The following is a 12,246-nucleotide window of genomic DNA, read 5'->3' as shown; positions in this document are numbered from 1 at the left end:
CTGGTCCCAGAGCGTTGCGTGGAGGGGCTGGAATCACTGTTTCCTGGTCGCAGAGCACTGCGTGGAGGGAATCACTGTGTTTCCTGGTCCAAGAGCGCTGCGTGGAGGGAATCACTGTGTTTCCTGGTCCCAGAGCGCTGCGTGGAGGGAATCACTGTGTTTCCTGGTCCCAGAGCGCTGCGTGGAGGGAATCACTGTGTTTCCTGGTCCCAGAGCGCTGTGTGGAGGGAATCACTGTGTTTCCTGGTCCCAGAGCGCTGCATGTAGGGAAAAACAGGCCCCAGCTTTAACTGAACTAGTACACCTGTAGAAAGGAACAGACCTGGAAAACCAGACTCTTGTCTTCAGGGAAGAGAAATCTCTGCCTTGGAGAAATAGCCACATATTCTTGTGAAACTCAATTGGAATATAATGTGTCTCTCAGGTCAAGAGGTCGTGTTCCAGTGCCTTGGAGAAAGTCTTCTGGACAATGCCTTCTTGGGCTATAACGCCTGTATCTTCGCTTATGGACAGACAGGTTGGTACCAGTCAATTAATCAAATGTATTTTTATAAAGCCCTTTTTACATCTGCAGTTGTCACAAAGTTATCTACAATTAGCCAGTCTAAAACCACAAAGAACAAGCGATGCAGAAACATAGTGGCTAGAAAAAACTCCCTCAAAAAGGCGGGAACCTCGAAAAGGCGGGAACCTCGAAAAGGCGGGAACCTCGAAAAGGCGGGAACCTCGAAAAGGCGGGAACCTCAAAGGCGGGAACCTCAAAGGCGGGAACCTCGAAAGGCAGGAATTACCATATTAGAGTAGTTACTCAGACATTCAATAACACACACCATGTGACACACACTTCAAACTCAGTTCAAACACTTTTAGTCCAATTTATTATTTTGCATTTTCTCAAACAAACTGTTTTGGCCTGTGATTTAATTGGCACCTCTCTAGCTTTGATTGGCTGAGCCCTCCTGATCCAGTGATTTTTTTTCATTGGCTAAGCTTCATTGATCCTCTGATTTGATTGGCTGTGTGCCCCCACCAGGCTCAGGGAAGTCGTACACCATGATGGGTTCGTCAGAGCAGCCAGGTCTGATCCCGCGGCTGTGCAGCTCTCTGTTTGACCGGATCCTACAGGAACAGAGGGAGGGAGAGAGCTTCACTGTAGAGGTCTCCTTTATGGAGATCTACAACGAGAAGGTTCGGGATCTACTGGATCCCAAAGGGTGAGGAGAACAGGAACTCTGTTTTTTTGGTGATCAAGTTTTTTCAAACTTTTTTTTAATCAACAGTAAAAGACAGATAAACGTGAGTAAAAAAGAGCCGTCCCTTTGATACATCCAGGGTTAACACACTGAACACTAACATCCATATCGCTGCTTAGAGATGGTCTCTCACACATCGTGAAAACATTTATTCCAAGTGATCAAGGGTAGAAAAGGTGTTTTTTGTTTGTTGTCCCCCCCCCCGCCCCCCCCCCCAGCCAAAAGGATGGTCTTTAATGATAACAACCTGTCTGTTCTCAGAAGTCGTCAGGCCCTGCGAGTGAGAGAGCACAAGGTGTTCGGGCCGTACGTTGATGGTCTGTCCCGTCTGGCTGTAGCCTGCTATAAGGTGCTTTCATACAGTTTTATATAATTTCATTTTCTTTACTTCTATTGGCCCAGCTTGGTCTCATTGGAATACATTTTCTTTACTTCTATTGGCCCAGCTTGGTCTCATTGGAATACATTTTCTTTACTTCTATTGGCCCAGCTTGGTCTCATTGGAATACATTGTCTTTACTTCTATTGGCCCAGCTTGGTCTCATTGGAATATATTTTGTTTGTCAAGAGAGGACTGGTGATGCTACTATATCTAAGTGCTTACATTAGAGAGACCAGCCAATACAACTCTTTCTCTCTCTCTCTCTCTCTCTCTCTCGCTTTCTCTCTTTCTCTCTCTCTCGCTTTCTCTTTCTCTCTCTTTCGCTTTCTCTCTTTCTCTCCTTCCCTCTCTCCTTCCCCCTCTCGCTCTACAGGACATAGAGTGTCTGATGTCAGAGGGTAACAAGTCTCGTACAGTAGCAGCCACGAATATGAATGAGGAGAGCAGCAGGTCCCACGCTGTCTTCAACATCATCCTCACACACACTCTAATGGACCTGGGTTCTGGGGTAGGTCCAACACACACAGTCATGGACCTGGGTTCTGGGGTAGGTCCAACACACACAGTCACGGACCTGGGTTCTGGGGTAGGTCTAACACACACAGTCACGGACCTGGGTTCTGGGGTAGGTCCAACACACACAGTCACAGACCTGGGTTCTGGGGTAGGTCCAACACACACACAGTCACAGACCTGGGTTCTGGGGTAGGTCCAACACACACAGTCATGGACCTGGGTTCTGGGGTAGGTCCAACACACACAGTCACGGACCTGGGTTCTGGGGTAGGTCCAACACACACAGTCACAGACCTGGGTTCTGGGGTAGCTCCAACACACACAGTCACAGACCTGGGTTCTGGGGTAGGTCCAACACACACAGTCATGGACCTGGGTTCTGGGGTAGGTCCAACACACACAGTCACGGACCTGGGTTCTGGGGTAGGTCCAACACACACAGTCACGGACCTGGGTTCTGGGGTAGGTCCAACACACACAGTCACAGACCTGGGTTCTGGGGTAGGATCAACACACAGTCACGGACCTGGATTCTGGGGTAGGATCAACACACAGTCACAGACCTGGGTTCTGGGGTAGGATCAACACACAGTCACGGACCTGGGTTCTGGGGTAGGTCCAACACACACAGTCACAGACCTGGGTTCTGGGGTAGGTCCAACACACACAGTCACGGACCTGGGTTCTGGGGTAGGATCAACACACACAGTCACGGACCTGGGTTCTGGGGTAGGTCCAACACACAGTCACGGACCTGGGTTTTGGGGTAGGTCCAACACACACAGTCATGGACCTGGGTTCTGGGGTAGGTCCAACACACACAGTCACGGACCTGGGTTCTGGGGTAGGTCCAACACACACAGTCACGGACCTGGGTTCTGGGGTAGGTCCAACACACACAGTCATGGACCTGGGTTTTGGGGTAGGTCCAACACACACAGTCACAGACCTGGGTTCTGGGGTAGGTCCAACACACACAGTCACAGACCTGGGTTCTGGGGTAGGATCAACACACAGTCACAGACCTGGGGTAGGATCAACACACAGTCACGGACCTGGGTTCTGGGGTAGGATCAACACACAGTCACGGACCTGGGTTCTGGGGTAGGATCAACACACAGTCACAGACCTGGGTTCTGGGGTAGGTCCAACACACACAGTCACAGACCTGGGTTCTGGGGTAGGATCAACACACAGTCACAGACCTGGGGTAGGATCAACACACAGTCACAGACCTGGGTTCTGGGGTAGAACACGTCTGTTCACATTCAAAACCAACATCTTGCAAATTATTGTTTTGATACTTGTACGTGAATACATGTGTTGACATCACCAAATCACTGTAGTTTCATCTAAAATAATTTTATGCTCCACTGACTTTATTTTCTCCAGCTGGCTTTGTTGCTAACGTTGTGTTGCCAACAAATAACATTTTTCATAGCACTCTGTTTAGAGCCCTGTTTCATAGAGCCGTGGGGTATTTTGTAGAGCTCTGTTTAGAGCCATGTGGTGTTTCGTAGAGCTCTGTTTAGAGCCATGTGGTGGTTCGTAGAGCTCTGTTTAGAGCCATGTGGTGTTTCGTAGAGCTCTGTTTGGAGCCATGTGGTGTTTCGTAGAGCTCTGTTTAGAGCCATGTGGTGTTTCGTAGAGCTCTGTTTAGAGCCATGTGGTGTTTCGTAGACGAGTGGTGAGAAGGTCAGTAAGCTGAGTCTGGTGGATCTGGCCGGCAGTGAGAGAGCGGCTAAGACTGGAGCTACTGGAGAGAGAATGAAGGAGGGGAGCAACATCAACAAGTAGGTTCTCTAGATCTTTCTCTCGCTCTCACCCTCTCTCTCTCGCTCTCACCCTCTCTCTCTCGCTCTCACCCTCTCTCTCTCGCTCTCACCCTCTCTCTCTCGCTCTCACCCTCTCTCTCTCGCTCTTGCTCTCTCTCTCACACCTCTCTCTCACACGTCTCTCACCCTCTCTCACCTCTCTCTCTCACACGTCTCTCACCCTCACCTCTCTCTCTCACACGTCTCTCACCCTCTCTCACCTCTCTCTCTCACACGTCTCTCACCCTCTCTCACCTCTCTCTCTCACACGTCTCTCACCCTCTCTCACCTCTCTCTCTCACACGTCTCTCACCCTCTCTCACCTCTCTGTCTCAAAATGTAACACACTTTGATGTCTTCATGTTTTTCTTACCATTCATTACTGTGTGGGTGTGGCCAGGTCTCTGAGCACACTGGGCTTGGTGATCTCAGCGCTGGCAGACCAAGGAGCAGGGAAGAACAAGACCAAGTTTGTTCCCTACAGAGACTCAGTTCTGACCTGGCTACTCAAGGTAGGTTATAATTCCATTATATGGGTTTTTCACCATTTCACATTCTCCAACTGTAACAGTATTGACCTGGTCTCTCCTTCCACACTGTGGGGCGGCAGGGTAGCCTAGTGGTTAGAGCGTTGGACTAGTAACCGGAAGGTTGCAAGTTCAAACCCCCGAGCTGACAAGGTCGTCTGTCGTTCTGCCCCTGAACAGGCAGTTAACCCACTGTTCCTAGGCCGTCATTGAAAATAAGAATTTGTTCTTAACTGACTTGCCTAGTTAAATAAAGATAAATAAATAAACTACATACAGTACCAGTCAACAGTTTGGACACTTAATAGAAAACATCAACACTGTGGAATAATGTAGAAACCAAAAAAAGTAAAGATATATTTGGATTTGTTGACAGCTTTGCACACTCTTGACATTCTCTCAACCAGCTTCATGAGGTAGTCACCTGGAATGCATTTGCCTTGTTGAAAGTTAATTTGTGGCATTTCTTTCCGTCCTAATGCGTTTAAGCCAATCGGTAGGGGGGGACGTTTGGTAAAAGACCAAGTCCATATTATGGCAAGAACAGCTCAAATAAGCGAAGAGAAACAACAGTATCAAAAACCATGAAGCGCTATGATGAAATTGGCTCTCATGAGGACCACCACAAGAAAGGAAGACCCAGAGTTACCTCTGCAGCAGAGGATAAGTTCATTAGAGTTACCAGCCTCAGAAATTGCAGCCCAAATAAATGATTCAGAGTTCAAGTAACAGACACATCTCAACATCAACTGTTCAGAGGGGACTGTGTGAATCAGGCCTTCATGGTTGAATTGCTGCAAAGAAACCACTACCAAAGGACACTAATAATAAGAAGAGACTTACTTGGGCCAAGAAACACGAGCAATGGACATCAGACCGGTGGAAATCTGTCATTTGGTCTGATGAGTCCAAATTTGATATATTTGTTTCCAACCGCCGTCTCTTTGTGAGACGCAAAGTAGGTGAACGGATGATCTCTGCATGTGTGGTTCCCACCGTGAAGCAAGGAGGGGGAGGTGTGGGGCTGCTTTGCTGGTGTGCTTTGCTGGTGACAATGTTGGTGATTTATTTGGAATTCAAGGCACACTTAACCAGCATGGCTACCACAGCATTCTGCAGTGATACGCCGTCCCATCTGGTTTGTGCTTAGTGGGACAATCGTTTGTTTTTCAACAGGACAATGTACCAACACACCTCCAGGCTGTGTAAGGACTATTTGACCAAGAAGGAGAGTGATGGAGTGTTGCCTCAGATGACCTGGCCTCCACAATCATCCAACCTCAACCCAATTGAGATCAGTTGGACCGCAGAGTGAAGGAAAAGCAGTCAACAAGTGCTCAGCATATGTGGGAACTCCTTTAAGACTGTTGGAAAAGCATTCCAGGTGACGCTTGTTGAGAGAATGCCAAGAGTGTGAAACTGTCATCAAGACAAAGGGTGGCTACTTTGAAGAATCTAAAATATATTTTAATTTGTTCAACACTTTTTTTTTTTTGGTTACTACATGATTCCATATGTATTATTTCATAATTTTGATGTCTTCACTATTATTCTACAATGTAAAAAATAAAAGTTATTTAATGAGTAGGTGTGTCTAGACTTTTGACTGATGCTGTATGTAGAAAAATGGTCTGTTTTCTTTTTAAATGGAGTAACCTCATCTTCAGATTTCACATTTCTTCTGTCTTTTTCCTCCCTCTCCAGGACAGTCTGGTAGTAAACAGTCTGTCTCTCCTCTCTCCTCTCTACAGGACAGTCTGGGTGGTAACAGTAGGACAGCCATGGTGGCCACGGTGAGTCCAGCAGGTGATAACTACGACGAGACGTTGTCCACGCTGCGCTACGCTGACCGGGCTAAGAGCATCGTCAACCACGCCGTCGTCAACGAAGACCCCAACGCACGCATCATCAGAGAGCTACGGGAGGAGGTGGAGAAACTACGAGACCAGCTCACTGAGGCGGAGGTACTGAATGGTTAATAAATATATAACGAGCAACACCAGCTCACTGAGGCGGAGGTACACATCGACTGTGAAACTTTCGTAACTTTGTACAATGCTGCCATCTTGAACAGCTCTTATCTCGATGAGACTAACATGGGTTAATGATCAATGAAAACCGTTCAGACTAGTGATTAGTAGCTAACGGCTAGACTTAGAACACAGGTTGAATGGCTTGTGGGGGAGTGGCTTGTGGGGGAGTGGCTTGTGGGGGAGCCCTGTTTTTACAGCCCCATCCCTCAGCTTAAGTGACTGCTGCAGGGTTGTGTGTCTTCTCTCTGTCAGTCTATGAAAGACCCAGATCTGAATGTGTGTGTTTATAATGGTTGTGTGTGATCTCTAATGTTAAGGAAGTCTCGAGGTTCTACTCGCCTGAGGTAGAATACCTCATGATAAGCTGTAGACCATAATATTTACCAAGAGTGTTCATCTATGTTTTTCATAGCTGTCTATTTACCACGACAAACGTATGCCGGCGCTAAGACCGCACCCTACGAGCAAACAAGAAAATGCACTGTGCTATGATACTCGAAATTGAGATCAGGTGCTTCCTGTTTCCATTGATCATCCTTGAGATGTTTTACAACATCAGTGCACCAGTCCCTCCTGCAGCAAAGCACCCCCACAACATGATGCTGCCACCCCCGAGCTTCACGGTTGGGATGGTGTTCTTTGGCTTGCAAGCCTCCCACTTTTTCCTCCAAATTTAACAATGGTCATTGTGGCCAAACAGTTCTATTTTTGTTTCATCAGACCAGAGGACATTTCTCCAAAAAGTACGATCTTTGTCCCCATGTGCAGTTGCAAACCGTAGTCTGGCTCTTTTTTATGGTGGTTTTGGAGCAGTGCCTTCTTCCTTGCTGAGCGGCCCGTCAGGTTATGTCGATATACGTCTTGTTTTACTGTGGATATAGATACTTTTGTACCTGTCTCCTCCAGCATCTTCACAAGGTCCTTCGCTGTTGTTCTGGGATTGATTAGCACTTTTTGCACCAAAGTACGTTCATCTCTAGGAGACAGAACGGGTCTCCTTCCTGAGCGGTATGACGACTGCGTGGTCCCATGGGGTTTATACTTGCGTACTATAAGGATGAACCAGACTTGTGGAGGTCTACAATTTATTTTCTGTGGTCTTGGCTGATTTCTTTTGATTTTCCCATGATGTCAAGCAAAGAGGCACTGAGTTTGAAGGTAGGCCTTGAAATACATCCACAGGTACGCCTCCAATTGACTCAAATGATGTCAATTAGCCTATCAGGAGCTTCTAAATCATTTTCTGGAATTTTCCAAGCTGTTTAAAGATACACTAAGTTGACTGTATGTGAACTTCTGACCCACTGGAATTGTGATACAGTGAAATAATCTGTCTGTAAACAATTGATGGTGAAATTACGTATGTCATGCTCAAAGTAGATGTCCTAACCCACTTGCCAAAACTATAGTGTGTTAACAAGACATTTGAGGAGTGGTTGAAAAACTCGTTTTAAGAGGTGAGTGAACAGTCGTGGCCAAAAGTTTTGAGAATGACACAAATATTAATTTTCAAAGTCTGCTGCCTCAGTTTGTATGATGGCAATTTTCATATACTCCAGAATGTTATGAAGAGTGATCAGATGAATTGCAATTAATTGCAAAGTCCCTCTTTGCCATGCAAATGAACTGAATCCCCTCAAAAAACATTTCCACTGCATTTCAGCTCTGCCACAAAAGGACCAGCTGACATGTCAGTGATTCTCTCGTTAACACAGGTGTGAGTGTTGACGAGGACAAGGCTGGAGATCACTCTGTCATGCTGATTGTGATAACTAAGTGGCTCGGGGAACAAATATTGATATTTTTGGTCCATGGCCAGGAAACTCCCCAGACCTGAATCCCATTGAGAACTTGGTAAACCCTCAAGAGGCGGGTGGACAAACAAAAACCCACAAATTCTGACAAACTCCAAGCATTGATTATGCAAGAAATGGCTGCCATCAGTCAGGATGTGGCCCAGAAGTGAATTGACAGCATGCCAGGGCGGAATATTGACTCTTTGCATCAACTTCATGTAATTGTCAATAAAAGCCTTTGACACTTATGAAATGCTTGTAATTATACTTCAGTATTCCATAGTAACATCTGACAAAAATATCTACAGACACTGAAGCAGCAAACTTTGTGAAAATTAATATTTTTGTCATTCTCAAAACTTTTGGCCACGACTGTACACATTTACAAGAGATAAAAGTCACTAGTGGACTGACAAGATATGACGACTTGTTACACACAGAGATGGAGGGGTAGGTAAAGAGATGGAGAGACAAAGTAAGACAACACTTTGATACGTTTGGAAGCTACTCTCAGGTAAATATTTATACTTAGCACCCTAACCACTGCTTATTTGGATTAGAAATGTAACATATATGTATTTATGCGTAGCTGTCCTTGATCGTCGTTCCATCTCTGTTGAACTCGATGACTCCTATGGTGAAGTTGTCGATGTATGTAAGGCTCTGGTTTGTCCACCGGAAGTCACAATGTCCTTTTTGTAGCGCTTCTCTGGTCGTGGAGTGTTTGTTAGAACAGATACTTCTGATGTACCAACGGTGGTCTGTGGGGATTCTCCTTCCCTCCTTGTGTCTTTTTAGACAAAGTTCTAGGTCCTCTTTGACATGCATCGCTGTAGACTTTGAATGTTTCTGGTCTCCTAGATGAGGTTGAGGTTAGGAGCTTCGGAGTTTATCACCATTTCAACGTGTAAACTAACGTCTTTTGGTATTGATGGTTGATTGATTGTTTAGGGTTCAGCTCCTGACTACACGCCAGTAGTAACCCGGCAATGTACGGTTCTCACCATTTTCAGCCGTGTAGCCACCGCTCCACGCTGTCTGGTCTTGTAGTTTTAACCATTTGTACCGTTTAGCTCACGCTGTACGTCGGCTGGTCTGTAGAGTTGAATACTTTAGGGAGTTATTTTAAGCACTCTGGCCAAAGGGGTGGTCTGTCATGCTGACGCTAACTCTGAGCTCACTTGGGCGTGGCTACTGACTGGGCGCAAGTTTATATGAAAAACAACGATCTCATTTAGAAGACAATCACAATTTTATCTTCACAAAACTATATGTTTAATAATATATTTAATAATATATTTTCTACCACATTTAGATGTAAACTTGATACATAGAACACGTACACTTTCACAGTTACTTTGTCATACCATCCTTAATGACATCACAAAATAATAAACCACATGACAGGATAATTCTTTAGATCCCCCGTGGAACATTAATAACAACATTCCTGTGTCATGAATATTGTTCCAAAGGTCTTCTGTAGACAAAGGGATTTGTTTCCCAATAGGGGCCTGTAAGGGCTACACACACACAATCTCACACACACACACACACACACACACACACGCACACTGTAACGCATGGTTGGGCTACACACACACACACACACACACACACACACACGCACACTGTAACGCATGGTAGGGCTACACACACACACACACACACACACTGTAACGCACGGTAGGGCTACACACACACACACACACACACAGTTTGTAACACACAGCAGGGCAAGAAAGAGTTTCGGCTAACTATTTATTACCGGCTGTTAGGTCATAACCCCCCCCCGTGCTCCGGCTATCTGTCAGCCATGTGCCAAGCTGATCTCATGGCAGGTGCTTCAACAAAGTACTCAGTAAAGGGTCTGAATACTTGTGGAAATGTAATTTCATGTTTTTTACGTTTAATAAATTAGCAAAAATTTCTAAACTTGTTTTTGCTTCGTCATTGTAGGGTATTGTGTGTAGATTGTCCCCCCCCCCCCCCCCCCGCCTCAATTTATGAATTTCAGAATGAGGCTGTAACGTAACAAGATGTAGATGACTAAAAGTCAAGGTCTGAATACTTTCCGAAGGACTATATGTACGTATCCACCTCCATTACCTCATACCTCTGGACAGGGACTCAGTACTGGTACTCTGTGTATATAGACAAGTTATTACCTCGTACCTCTGGACTGGGACTCAGTACTGGTACTCTGTGTATATAGACAAGTTATTACCTCGTACCCCTGGACAGGGACTCAGTACTGGTACTCTGTGCATATAGACAAGTTATTACCTCGTACCCCTGGACAGGGACTCAGTACTGGTACTCTGTGCATATAGACAAGTTATTACCTCGTACCCCTGGACAGGGACTCAGTACTGGTACTCTGTGCATATAGACAAGTTATTACCTCGTACCCCTGGACAGGGACTCAGTACTGGTACTCTGTGCATATAGACAAGTTATTACCTCGTACCCCTGGACAGGGACTCAGTACTGGTACTCTGTGCATATAGACAAGTTATTACCTCGTACCCCTGGACAGGGACTCAGTACTGGTACTCTGTGTATATAGACAAGTCATTGTGTATTTTATTGTTGGGAAGGACCTACATTGTTGGGAAGAACCTGTAAGTAAGCATTTAACTGTTAGTCTATACCGGTTGTTTGACCAAGCATGTGATGAATGTATATTTGTGTGTATTTGATTTGTCTCCTCTCCCTGTCAGTCCATGAAGGCTCCAGATCTGAAGGACAGGCTCGAGGAATCGGAGAAGCTGATCCAGGAGATGACTGTTACCTGGGAGCAGAAACTACGCAAGACTGAGGCAGTCGCTCAGGTTGCTACACGTAAAGTCCTGCTGTACTGATTAGTTTTCTGTTTTATTATGTTTCTTTCCTCACACGCAGCTAGAATCTCTAGGTATCTCTCTCCAGTCTACGACTGTCTACTGTCTTTACCACTGTCCACTGTGTGTGTACTGTAGGAGAGACCGAAACAGTTGGTGTCTCTAGGCATCTCTCTCCAGTCATCTATCTTCTATGTTGTGCTGTAGGAGCGCCAGAAACAGTTGGAGTCGCTAGGTATCTCTCTCCAGTCATCTATCTTCTATGTTGTCCTCTAGGAGCGTCAGAAACAGTTGGAGTCGCTAGGCATCTCTCTCCAGTCGTCTGGTATCAGAGTGGTAGATGACAAGTGTTTCCTTGTCAACCTCAACGCTGACCCCGCCCTCAACGAACTGCTGGTCTACTACCTAAAGGTACAGTCAGCAACTTATCCTATTCACAGATCTTAAAGCTACTATCTGGGATTTATTATTTTTCATGGTAGTGATTGAGTCCCGTGTGTAGGAGCACACGCGTGTTGGCTCTGCTGATTCTCAGGATATCCAGCTGTGTGGTATGGCCATCCACCCTGAACATTGTGTCATCAACATCACCGCTGAGACTGGAGTGGTGCTCACACCACACCGCACCGCACGGTAGGGCTACACACACACACACACACACACACACACACACACACGCACTGTAACGCACGGTAGGGCTACACATACACACACCACACACACACACACACACACACACACACACACACACACACACACACTAACGCACGGTAGGCTACACACACTGTAACTCACGGTAGGGCTACACACACAAACACACACACACACTGTAACGCACGGTAGGGCTACACACACACACACACACACACACACACACACACACACACACACTGTAACGCACGGTAGGGCTACACACACACCACACACACACACAAACACACCACACGCACTGTAACGCACGGTAGGGCTATACACACACATACACACACCACACACACACACACACACACACCACACACACACACTAACGCACGGTAGGCTACACACACTGTAACTCACGATAGGGGTACACACACAAACAC

General features: G+C 46.2%; 1 protein-coding gene across 4 annotated transcripts in view; it reads left to right on the top strand.

Annotated features, from left to right (window-relative positions):
* The window catches only part of LOC110529167 (kinesin-like protein KIF13B), a 66,422-nt gene that overhangs the window by 13,190 nt on the left and 40,986 nt on the right, over positions 1-12,246 (top strand). For all 4 annotated transcript variants that reach the window (XR_016497575.1, XM_090242450.1, XM_090242449.1 and 1 more), the window contains exons 7-16: positions 425-517; positions 1,034-1,214; positions 1,515-1,602; positions 2,009-2,143; positions 3,832-3,944; positions 4,366-4,477; positions 6,244-6,456; positions 11,045-11,155; positions 11,441-11,575; positions 11,667-11,797. Coding sequence is in view for 3 of the 4 variants with exons in the window: in XM_090242450.1 (XP_090098576.1) it covers positions 425-517; positions 1,034-1,214; positions 1,515-1,602; positions 2,009-2,143; positions 3,832-3,944; positions 4,366-4,477; positions 6,244-6,456; positions 11,045-11,155; positions 11,441-11,575; positions 11,667-11,797 (1,312 nt within the window). In the remaining variant the exon portion in view is untranslated. The remainder of the gene's footprint in view (positions 1-424; positions 518-1,033; positions 1,215-1,514; positions 1,603-2,008; positions 2,144-3,831; positions 3,945-4,365; positions 4,478-6,243; positions 6,457-11,044; positions 11,156-11,440; positions 11,576-11,666; positions 11,798-12,246) is intronic.

The sequence above is a fragment of the Oncorhynchus mykiss genome, chromosome 8 (assembly GCF_057628025.1).
Source record: "Oncorhynchus mykiss isolate SJ-2025 chromosome 8, ASM5762802v1, whole genome shotgun sequence".
In the NCBI taxonomy this organism is placed as follows: domain Eukaryota; kingdom Metazoa; phylum Chordata; class Actinopteri; order Salmoniformes; family Salmonidae; genus Oncorhynchus; species Oncorhynchus mykiss.
The sequence above is the reverse complement of the archived record's forward strand: the minus strand, read 5'-3'. Positions and strand labels throughout refer to the sequence as shown.